The sequence below is a fragment of the Malurus melanocephalus genome, unplaced genomic scaffold (genome assembly GCF_030028575.1).
Source record: "Malurus melanocephalus ecotype Western Australia unplaced genomic scaffold, MMel_1.1 scaffold_169, whole genome shotgun sequence".
Classification (NCBI taxonomy): domain Eukaryota; kingdom Metazoa; phylum Chordata; class Aves; order Passeriformes; family Maluridae; genus Malurus; species Malurus melanocephalus.
In genome coordinates this window covers 963,551-975,657 of record NW_026623401.1, presented here as the reverse complement: position 1 = coordinate 975,657, position 12,107 = coordinate 963,551, and the positions used below count along the sequence as shown (strand labels likewise).

The 12,107-nt window shown below is 41.0% G+C and overlaps 1 protein-coding gene across 1 annotated transcript in view; it reads right to left on the bottom strand.

Annotated features, from left to right (window-relative positions):
* Positions 1-12,107, bottom strand: part of MEGF11 (multiple EGF like domains 11) — a 191,448-nt gene that overhangs the window by 159,179 nt on the left and 20,162 nt on the right. Inside the window, exon 4 of the mRNA XM_057372272.1 lies at positions 7,435-7,527. Within this exon, the coding sequence (XP_057228255.1) occupies positions 7,435-7,527 (93 nt within the window). The remainder of the gene's footprint in view (positions 1-7,434; positions 7,528-12,107) is intronic.

The following is a 12,107-nucleotide window of genomic DNA, read 5'->3' as shown; positions in this document are numbered from 1 at the left end:
ATTAAAGAGGATATTTTAGTAGGTTCTTTCTTTTATAGCTATTACTCTGTCTAAAGTGAGAAAAACCTCAGTCAAATTAATAAAACTAACAACTCGTCACACATACGCTGCCTCTCTGCAAAGTCTGCTCTGCTCTCACCAGTTTGGCAGCCAAGGAAAGATGTATGGGAGCCAAATTCCCTCTTGCATAACCACACAAACCCGCATGGCAATGCGTTTAGCCCATTCAGTGCTTGTAACCATGGTTTCATACACTGAAAGTTACCCAGAAAATTAAAAGTTTTAGTCAATCATCCAGCCATTCCCCAGATCAGAGAGCAGCCCCACAGTTCAGTTGTGGCCCAGGTTCAGAGGGGCTGTGCTGYCGCTCTGTTACAAACACCTCAGCTGCTCTGGGACAGAACTTCCCTGGAAAACACTGCTGCTCCCAAAGCTTCACACCCAGCTCTCTGCTCCAAAACTTCAATGCCTTTTCTCACTCCCTCTTGGAAGCACCAGTCCCTGACATACTGCCCTACTGACAGGCAATCAGCAAGGCTTTACACAACAAGATTTGCTCACAGCTTCCCTTTTTTGTTTTCAGCAGGAATTTAGTGTTGGAGTCAGACTGATTTTCCAGAGATACCCAGCATAAAGAATTGCAGTTTGGTTCCATGGAACACAGAATTTCCATCCTGCTCAAAGACAGCTGACCAAGGGCTGAGCCCAGATGGTCACTGGGTCTTACCTGTCCTCTCACTTCCCATTTGTCATCTGTGAGACCTGAGCAATGTTCATGCCCTTGCTCATCCTGGATGACACTCAGTGTCTCTTGGTCCCTAAAAGAGATCCTCACCAACCTCATTTCCACCTCATTTCATGAGTTCCCATTCAGGTAATGGCTTAAGCATTTATCTAACTTAAATAAGTTAMGATTGTTCCTTATTGACTTTAAAAGGACTATTCATATGTATGAAGTACAAGGCTAGATCAAGCCTTGAGAGCAAGGCACGAGTGTGAAGACAGAACTCCAGGGACTGGAACAGACAGAGTCAGGTCAGCTCAATTGACTCTTCAAATAATCCAAAAGAGAGTCTCAGAGGAGGCTGGGAGTGCTGGGGAAATGATCTGTCACTACCTTGGCTTTCGACACAACCAGCTGATCTAGGGAAGGAAGAACTCTCCCAGACTCTGACAGGGAAGATGAAGGTGAAAAGTAAAAGGACACAGGGTGCTGAATTTCTATTTTTCACTCACTTTAGCACAAGACTTAGAACAACAGGCAGCTGATCTATTCATCACCAATGAATCATACAGAAGTACAGAAAGCAGTTCCTTCCCAAAGTAAATCCTGGATCTACTTTTCCTTTTCTAGAATCAACCCTTGCCCTTGCTCAGCCCTGTTACTGTGGGAGTAGCCCAGGCTAATATGATTCCAGTACCTTTCCATAAGCTTGCAGCACCTCCAAAGTGGTTAACTCATGGAAGCTGAGAGGATACACATCCCTCACAAAGTAAGGAGAAACTRCCACAATGATTGGGCAGATACCAACAGCTTCAGCAAGAGACAAAATATTCCCACCGAATGAAAAGTGATGGATTGGCCCAGTTTAATGCAGCCAAATTATCTGTGTAAAAATACACGCAGGACATGCTGCTGTGCCACCGACRGCACTGCACAGCAGCTTGTGTTTACATCTCAGCCCCTGTCACAGGCTGTCCTGCGTGGGCTGGGCCCGGGAAGAGCTGCTGCCACCGAGCCTGGGAACACATGAAACCCAGGGCCCGAGCCCCAGTGCGTGGGCCCAACATCCAGCAGAGGCAAAAATTAAACACAAGCTGTTTACCTGATTACACCAGTTCAGCAGTGATTGAAGGGAGACGGGTGTTTTTTAAGTAAAGGGAAGAGCAAATTGTTAGAACTGAGAGACAGAAATCAATTCCACTCTGTAATTGCTACGGAAAGATCCTTGTATGAGCCTCGCTGGAGTTTGATTGTGTACATTTGCATCTCTTTGCATGATGCAGTTGTCACTGAGTCGGCAAATCACATCAAAATTAAGCTGTAATTTGAGCCTGGCTTAAATGAAAAGTGTGTTAAAACTTTGAAGCCCACAYGCTATAGATATGAAATCCTGCTTCAGCTAAAGCAATAATTAAGACTGGATCACAACTGAAGGTTAATTCTTCAAACAGATCTGTAGAAACTGYCTCTAAACCCAACAGCTGGAATGGCAAATGAAACATTCAGGCTGTGGTGGAAACAGCAACATTGTACTTGGTTCTGTGACCTCATCGAGCACTTGGATRCAACAGCCTCTGAGGTACAAACTCACTGAGGTACAAACCCCACACTGACAAATTTCCAGACAAACGCCATGGACAGGGGTCCCTCAGAGACAGGCCCTGGATCTAAGCAGTAGCCCACTAACAGCTCAGAACAGCTGTGGTCCTGCACCTTGGCCCCTCTTTGGTGGACTCTGGTGGTTTCCTGGTCGATCTGACCCTAAAAACCTGAGGATGAAAAACCAGCKAATGATTCTGGCAGATCAACCTCCCCCATGAATTTTGTTTGCGCCTGAATTCATGAACCAGGGATCTTTTCCTTTGAACTTCCTTCCCTCTTCAGAAATAGTTCAAAGCAGTTGGAGAACACGAATGCCAAAATCAAGCCTGAAAACCACCACAGCCTCCCTTKAAAACCCTGCATTTTTCTCCTGAGAGTTCTGCTGTTGCTTTCCATGGCTTGTCAAACAACCCTGTTCAGATTTAGCACAGGATCTGCTGTTCCCATTCATCACGAGTCTCAGGACTGAGGCACTCCAGCTGCTCCAGGGCTATACCCTTAAAAGTGATCTTGCTGTGATGTTACAACTGCCTGTTGTTATGACCTTGGCTATTTTTGACAAAGAGATAAAGATGAAATAGGTTCTTGTTCCTAATGACAGCTTGTACAAAACATCCTTTCCAAGGAAAACTATGTTATCCATATGTATACGTTCGGGATCAGGCTATGCCAGACAGCAGCACTAGAATCTCTCTCCCCCAGGTGACACAGCAAGAAAGATGCTTTGGCATTATTAYGCCAACATCTCTTTAATTACACCTGGGACAAGCACTGTATTTTGTCTCGAAATTAGCAACAAATCAAACACTTTGAAAACCATTTTRTTTTTTCACTACAAGCTCTGTGTTTGTTTACTTGGAAGTTTCTCAGCCTGGCACACACAATTTTGGAAGGTTCTTGCTTTTAATTCAGTTTTGGCTGAACTTTCTTTTTCCTACCTGTTTCCTCCTGTTTTGAGAATTCCCTATTAACCAGAAAGATTTCTGCAACCTTCCTCACAATAAAAATTGCTCATCAAAGTCAAAATGGTCTTCAACAAAATGATCTGATTAACATCTTGAAAGATCTAGACCACTTTGGATGATTTCAGTGGGAGCCTTGTTTAGATTCAACTGAGRTCTTTTCAGCTGCTTTTTCAAAACTATCCCAGCAACATCCTAAACACTTATTTAAAGCAGATGAAAAGTCCTACTTGTGTTAAATTAAGGTTAAGCTTAAATTCCTCGTTGGATGGGGGCCTAAGGGTCTGCAAATGCAGATGGCTATTAGCAAGACCCAGAAGAGGCCAGGTAACCACCAACAGGCAATTATATCCCCACCAGAACTTCAAGCCAGTATATCATACTGTTTGAAGCTAATTGCTTTGAAATAATTGGAAAGGTGAGCAGGTAAGCTCACACAGAGCAATTTTGCTTTGTATTTTAAAAACCAACACTCCAGATTGCATGGACAAAACAGGYATGATTTAATAAAACAAGTTGAAAGGGAAGGGAAAGATATGCTGTGGTTTTTTTAAAGGATTTTCCTTTTAGTTTTTAGCATCATTAAAATGCTGCAAACATTTTATTCAAGAGCTTCTTTAGTTAATACCTCATTACTTCTCTTTTTATTGTTATGGTAATCAAGCCTTAATATATTGCAGCTTTATAGCATGAAATCAAGGCTAGGCCTGTGGGCATGGACAGATGTACACCAGCATGCAGTAAAACACAGGTACAGAGACATGCAGAGCTGAATATGGCACTGGGGTTTTTTATAATTGTTTAGCAATTCATCTGAAGTTATTTTAACCTTGACAACAGATGAACTCTAACATGTACCGTGATCAGTCACCGGAAAGCTGCACTGAAAAGCAAGTTTTGTCATTGTTGTCTTACAGGCTGGGTTCTAGGAAAGCATGAAACCAAGTCTGAGCRAGATGATTAAATTGCTTGCATGACTGCAGGCTGTAGCTGTAACTATTCAAAACATTTAATTGAGAATATTTTAGCCAAGGGAGAGTGGAAATGCTGGGGAACTGCATTTTACACCAAAACTTTGCCTCTCCACGGAAAATTGGGACTCAGTRTCAGAATTCAGACCCTCTCCAGGCAGAGGCACACCAAACAAGAAAAGCATTTGGGTCTGACTTCTGGTTCTGAAATGACACTTGAACCTTGTGCTGGAGCTCTGCTTATGGTTGAATTTCACCCATCRAATCAAGGGAAAGTTATTTCTAACTTCTAGAAGTTATAATGGCCGTATCTGCAGGGTGTTGAAAAAGCATCTCAGAAAGAGTGAGTGTGCTTAGATCTTCCCCAAGTAAATGACAACAYACGACCCCCAGTGTCAGGGAKGCTCCACTTCTCAGCAGTGCTTTCRGGAGAGATCATTCAGGAAACCATTCCAGCTCCTGAGAGATTTTCTAAATTTAAAGGGAGTGTTTTGGCTGGCGATCCCTCTCCCAGYGAAAGCGCTTCAAACAGCCAACATGAAAAGCAATATGCCTGCAACTGCATAAAATCCCTGATCCTGAGGAATATATTGGGAAGTTCTGGAGCCCCATGGGTTTGGGATGGCACCATTCAGCCACCAGCCTCAGTTTCTCCTAAGCACAGCCTTGCAGAAACATCCCAAACAGCCTTTGTCACTGCAAATATGTGACCTTTATTAGCTACCCAATATTCATTAAGGAACAGGAAGAAGGTAGGTACAGGTGACACATTATTCCAGTAGAAAATTGTTTTCCACATAATGACTGGATAACAGTGAGACACGACTTAACACATTGATCATGCATCAGAACAACCTGGTTAACCTCAGTGAGGCAAAGCTTCCAGCTTCTCTCTTTCTTGGAAATACTGGGAATAACAATGTGCTGTATTTAGCTGAGATCTGCTCATTTAAACCTTGGGATTTAAAGTCTCCTAACAATAGAGGCCAGTCACCCAAATTTCTAGAGTCAAGCACAAAGGTGAGCAGCTCTCAGGTGCAGTGAAAGCTAACTTCCATGGGGTCATTCCCTTGTAGGAGCATTCCACAGGGCAGAGCTTGTGGGATCAGACCTTGGGACAGGAACATGTATTACCCAGCATATAACAAGAGGAATGAAAGACAATGGGCACTATAGGCCAGCAAACACACTAATTATATTAATAAAATGAAAGCTTAAATTTTGAAGCTAATCCTGGGCTATCATTTATAAAAGTTAACGGGGCATATTTAATTTAGGAATTGGCTAACRCTTCTCTTTCCACCGCTGAAACCTCATAAATGAAATATACTGGATCCCTGCCCAGTGCGGAAATAAAAGTTATGAATAATGTTTCTATCTCAATCATTGTCAGTGCTTTAATATTCCTAATTACTTTAAAAAGCTAAATATTCAATATAGGAAAAACCTTCTTTTTCTTTTATCTCCACTTGCAAGATTAGAGCAATTTAATAAGAGTCACTGGGTAGTTTTAATCCACAAGACTATTCTGTACTTTGACATCTTTCCTGGTCATTTTTACACAGAATGAAGTGGTTGTTACTCTCTGTGCACATGTGTATGAATGTATCATCTGTATCYGTATGTCCATATTGTCACAGTATTCTTTTCAAATTATTTTAAACTTCTCTAAATGTACATGCACTGTACAAACATTCACTGTTAGGCTGAACTAAATCTAGTACTAAGAATAATCACAAGATAAAACGAGTTCCTGAGAATTTATGCAAGATCTCACAACTGATGGCACTATTTTTCTTTCTAAAAATACTATTAAAGCTAGATATTCAAACAGTTATGCTGCCCAGTTTTTCCTTTGTCTACATTCCAGGTAATCCCAAAATGTTGCTTCAAACCCTATGGCATAATCTTTSTTTCCAYCATTGGAATCATATAATCCCAGAAYGGGCAGGGATGCCACCCCCACACCAGGTTACTGAGTCCTGTCCAATCTGGCCTTGAACACTCCCAGGATTGGATCATCCACTTTCCCTCTGGATTAAAGTCCTTCCTCCYTGCTCCATCCCTATTCCCTTTTCTACTGGAACTGAGGGGACATTCAGCAGAGCTGCAGACAAAACCCCAGGAACTTGTCAGGTCTTCAGCCTCTGGTTGTGTTTACCCACATTTGCCTCACATTCCTTTCTGACATCTCCCTCTATAGATCCCTTCTCTGTTACCTTCTTGCCYGGTAATGCTGCTTCTTTCTTAAGATCCCAATCAATTTGGGAGAAAGGGAGGAAACCAACACAAAAGGAAACATCCATTCAGTTTCCTTGCACAGCACCTCTCCCCATGCAGCTTTATTTACTTGCCTGATGCACAAATTGACTTCATTTAACAAGCTTATTTCTCTTATGTCAATAATGTCTCAGGCCTGTGTTAGATCACATTCGGATGTTTGTGCTGCCTGTTCCATTCCAGCATGCACCAACCACTTAAACTCACCATTCCCAATTAAGAAAGTTTAACAAACACAGCTTTGCCAGCTGAAAGAATTGAAAGCCTCAAGTGTGGATTAATTCCCTAGCAAAAAGGTACAGAACTTCCAACTCCTATTTCCCTAATTTTGGCAGTATGGATTTAAGGAATGGATTGTAAGTCAGAGGAGAGAGTMTGGGCTGCCTGAAAAGTCAATGGCAAAACTCCCACTGGCTTGAACAGGACAAKAATTCTATCTGGAAACAGTGCATTCCAAACAGCTCCTACACTCYACAGAGTATTTCAGGAAGAATGTGTTGTATTAAAGATTTCAGAGAGAAAAAATTCTTGATAGAGCTCTATTATCTGTACTGGTATCCTTATWACATGACCAGATGCATAAAGAGCATCCTCCATTACATTTCAYATTTCCTTGCAAAACACAACCAAAAAAGTCCAATGTCATTAACCTAGGAAAGAGTATTCTCACATATTTATGATACCACAGAATGGTTTGGGTTGGAGGTGACCTTAAAGGTCATTTTGTTCCAACCCTCACAATAACATGAATTCTTACAAATTAACCAGCGGACAGTCTTCATTTTTCCATTTAAATCATCCCTTTAAAGCATCCAAGTTCCAAGGCCACTGCTTTATAAGGCCTGGCTTTTAATAGCAACACATATTTTTATCATATTTTGGTATCTTTACTCACCACTTGAGCAATCAGTCCCTCCCCAGCCTGGTTCACAGTGACACGTGTCAGGAGAGACACATCTTCCATGCACGCACTCCTCTGTGCACAGCGCTGTTAAGAGGAAACAACACACAGCATTGTAAACATAGTAAGTGGTTGCTAAACATACCCTAAACAATGCCTTAGAGAGCAATATTTTGTTTAAAAAATATTAAACACAGCAAGCACACACAAAAAAATAATTACTTGCAAGATCTAATTATTGCTAAGTGACCAAAATAAAACCCAGGTCTCTTGACAGCGATAAATTCATTTGTCACTTCAGCTCTTTGTAATGAAAAACTTAAACACCAGAAACTCCTTTGGCTAGCAATTTTGCTAGCCAAAATAATAATAAAGTTTTTACCAAACTGACATTTATTATTATTATTTTATTACACAATAGCAGGTTCTTATATTGCACTCAAACTGCAACTGCTCATAAGATAAAATGGAGCTCAGGCTTGAAAGYGTATTAARATCCAAAATARATTTKTAAAAAARCAACRCTGGCAAAATAAAAAATTTTATTCCATGAAGCAGTGGCTATAAGTGTAGTTGCATCTTCTCAAGGTCATCCAGTTTTCCATAACTGTCTCACTCATGGAATATTGGAAGTTCAGTATCCTCAAGTTCAAACCAAGACAATCTGGTTGGCTGAGGAACAATTCATAGTTTTTAGGATTCTCTTCTCCTGTGCTGTTTCAGTGTCTGACAGTTTCCAGTGTGCACCCATCACATACTGAAAAACTAGCAGAGTACTGAATAACTGCTTTAAAGGCTGAGCTTTACTGCTTACTACCTTGTTTCTGTTTTCCCACTTAGGACATTGCCAAAACCTCAGTGTGTCAGAGACCCGAACTGGATGGTTAAGCTGGAACACATCATTTCCTCTACACTAACACGTATGAGTTATTAACAAATATGATGCAGTGGCAATGAGGTCACAGTATTAAACTGCATGTACACATATGTAATATACAGATATCATGTACATGATTTAGGTCATATAGAACCTGTATTTGCACATCCCGTGTTTTTTTATCAGATGGGAAATGTGGGTATTGAGTTTACTTAATCAAGAACTGGCTGAAGCTGGACTACAAAAGACTTCTTCCAAGACAAAGAGAATTCCTTCCTCTCTAAACCAAGGCCAGTAAAGCTGACTTGGGAAGCAGCTTTGCATTACTTTATGGAAAATGAGGCTGAGCCACACAATTTCTCTGGAATCAGCCAGCAAACCTTCTGGGAATTGCCCTGCCCTGCAGGTGAAATACCCTTCCATTCCCAGATACYCCCTGGGATAAAAGTTCTCCACTGATGCCTTGTAGCTTTCAACAATTCCTGCTACACCTGACATTCCAGTTGGACTCCCAGAMTGGATCACACCTTGGACCCACACTCAGGCTGCCACCAAACTCATGGAAACATTTTGCTGCCTATTCTATGCTTGGGTCATTGCATACCAAACCCACTGTGCTGTTCACAAAATATTTAAATCTAACTTTAAAATGCAGGTAAATTTAGAATAATCCTATGGGACAAACCCTCCTGCTCTTTATCCAGCAGGTCCCACGTGATCAGTGATTAGAACGCTGCCTCGTTAAAACGACTGCAAGATCTTTCTAAATTAATCATTTCCTTTCTACGTTTGCTGCATGTCAAAAATGCAATTTATTCTTATTTCATATCTTGTGTTTAGACAGTATTGCAGTGGGCATGAAATATTCATAGCTAATCTCTAGTCACTAATTGTCCTAATCTTTTGTGCATTTATTTTACTCGAGTTAGGCTTTCTGGAGACAGGGAGGCRTCCTACTCTCCAGCTGTAAGATGAAATTCAGGACAGGCTATTAGCTACACAGGATTTTCCAATAAAAATATACAYGTTTTCATGCTATTATTTGAAAATGGCTGGTTATCTAGAACAAGGAGAAGTCCACATATAGAACAGCCACAAACTTATAACTTGTTATTCAAACTACATTGTGCTAAAAGATACAGGATAAGCTGGGATAGGATACTTGGGAATTGTGCCCTGCACAGCTTTAGCTGAAAGAACATTTCTCCTGGATGTGACATCTTACTTTTGTAAGAGTTGTGGAAGKCAAGCCTGAGATTTTCCTGTTGCCTGTTTGGACATTTACAATAATAAACACTCTAATATGTAAAGTGTGTAGCATTTTTTTACTCTTTTCACTGGGCAACCTTCTCAGCTCAAGGCAAATATGGTGAGCAAGAAGGTTAATGGGGAGACTAGTTCTTTACTCTTCCAAATAACCAAACTCCTGCACATTACTGGTCTAAATTTAGTTGATTTCCATACTACTTTATCACACCTTAACCATGTTAAAATAAATATGAAATAATAGTAAATAATTAAGCAATAAAATTTCCCTAATCACTTGTCTAGCTGCAGTCTCACAGGAACAGTGCAATGTGACACTTAGCAGCAAGATTCAAGAGAGAATTCCTCATTCTAAAACACTCAGTGACATGAAAAATAATAAAAAATATGTTATAAAGAACTGTGTCTGTCCTTGTTTTCAGGTGTTCTGAAGCCCMACATTGCTGAAGTTGACAATGTTTAATGAGTAATTAAAGATTCAAGTAAGGTGAAGATGCTTCTTGGAACTGTGGGATYTCTCATCTCTGGCTGATTAATTGCTAAACAAGTAGCTGTGAGCTCAGAGCTCACTAGTGACTAATCCCAAATGTGGGGATCACAGAAACCCCTCTTTTTAAAACAGAAGCTTTGATAGAAGTAATTTTATTTTAAATGGCAAACAATCAGGCTCCTGCACTGACTGATTCAAATTAGGCTTATAAAGGTCATATTAGGGTACAASTCTAAAGTTTTACCATAGCAAATAAAATTTTGTATTTCTCCTATAAAAGGGAAGTGTTGCCTTGCTCAAGTCTTTAGAGTTTAAATTAATTTTTCATTCTATTAACATTCAACATAATAGGATRCAATGGTCCCCAAGGCATTCCTCATAATACACTTTGTACAATGGTTTGCAAATGATCTTACTAGTTAATGGAACTATAAAAATTACTTGCACATAAAGGTCAAGAAAAATAAAGATAAGTATATACTTTCTGACACTGTCCTGTTCAAGACTCAGCTAAAGGTCTCTGGAGAAAAGAAAATTTGTCCTAATGCAAGGAATATAATTCCTCCYTGTATAATAGCCCCAGCACTTCAACCTTTGGAATTCCAGACTTTTTATGTCTGCATTTTCCCTCGACCACTTCACTTGAGCAATCCAGCACCTCATTGATCAGTGTATTATTAGCATTCTTGGCATGAGTTTGACATCAGTTTGTAGTTTGATTCAGCCTGGTAATAAAATGACCTACATCAAAGCCCTGCCAAAATGCCATCTTTGTCGCAATGTGTTTAGCATGAGTTATTTGCCCACATTCAAGGTTACACAGCAACTGCTCCTTATCATGCAATAAAGGCAACAAAAGGGTTCTATAACAATCCATTTGATGCTTATCACTTACTTTATAATTACAGACTGGGCTTTTTTTAATATATAAGGTCAATCCTCAGGGAAATAGACCTAAAGATTAAACTCTTTTCACACCTGAAATGGATGCATTGAGGAACGGTTGTTAGAGGAATGGATTCCTCTAACATTGGTGCTTATTCTTTAATTGTTGCTCAGAATTTGAATTCAGATATGATAAATGGTTTGTCTGTGTCTCCACTAAGGTATGAAGTGGCCAGAATATTGCAATGAGAAGAGTTCAGTGGAGCAGGCTGAAGAACAGTTCCACTGCAGAGTTCCTTCAGCTGAGGGGCACTGCAGGGAGTTTATCCCAGACAAAAGCACAGATGAAGAGTTGCACTGTCTTCCCTAGCACTGCATTCCTCTGTACGGACCCAAACCATGACATTCCAGGGTTTAATTTCCTTGTTACACACACTGTGTCACMCTGCTCATCACCACATCATCAACCCACCACTGAGCTGCCACAAGCAGCCTCTTTCCCAGAGGTCAAATTGCATTTAGGGAAGAGTTTCATAAYGTGTGCTGGGGGGTATCCAGGGGGTTTCATCTCTGCGTGTACCACAAGCGTCTCCTGCCTTTGAGATCGGCTTGGCTAGCACTTCCTGGTGCTGTGCAGGAGATAACCCACGCATGGGCAAAACACCTTCCCCAGGGGACTAGCAGTCCTACGTTACCAGAGATGAAGAAGCAGAGTGCTCAGCCGTGTGGTTTATTCCAGGACTTTATTCCCKAAGGGACCAGGGACGAAAGAGRGAGCCGCGGGCTTACCTGGCTACTGATATATCCCTCAGGGCCAGTCACCTGAKGAGCTGGGCGGGGAGASAAGGTAAAGGRGAACAYAACAACCAATAGGAGAAGGGGTAGGCGGGGAGAGAGATCACATCAAATCCAACCAGGACATCARGATTTACATATTCATRGCAAGAACAATTTCATTCCCAGGGGGGTTWTCAAACTAYTTCCACCRTTGTGTGCTGAATATCTCAGGACTGTCTAACCCTTTAGCATTTTCTGGGGTGGTTTCATCTACCACAACAGTTTCATCCTAGGGGAAAAAGTGGAGTGATTCAGCTCGGAAAAGTTTTGTTACCTTGTCCAAAAGTACAACCTGTGCATTTATTTCACAAA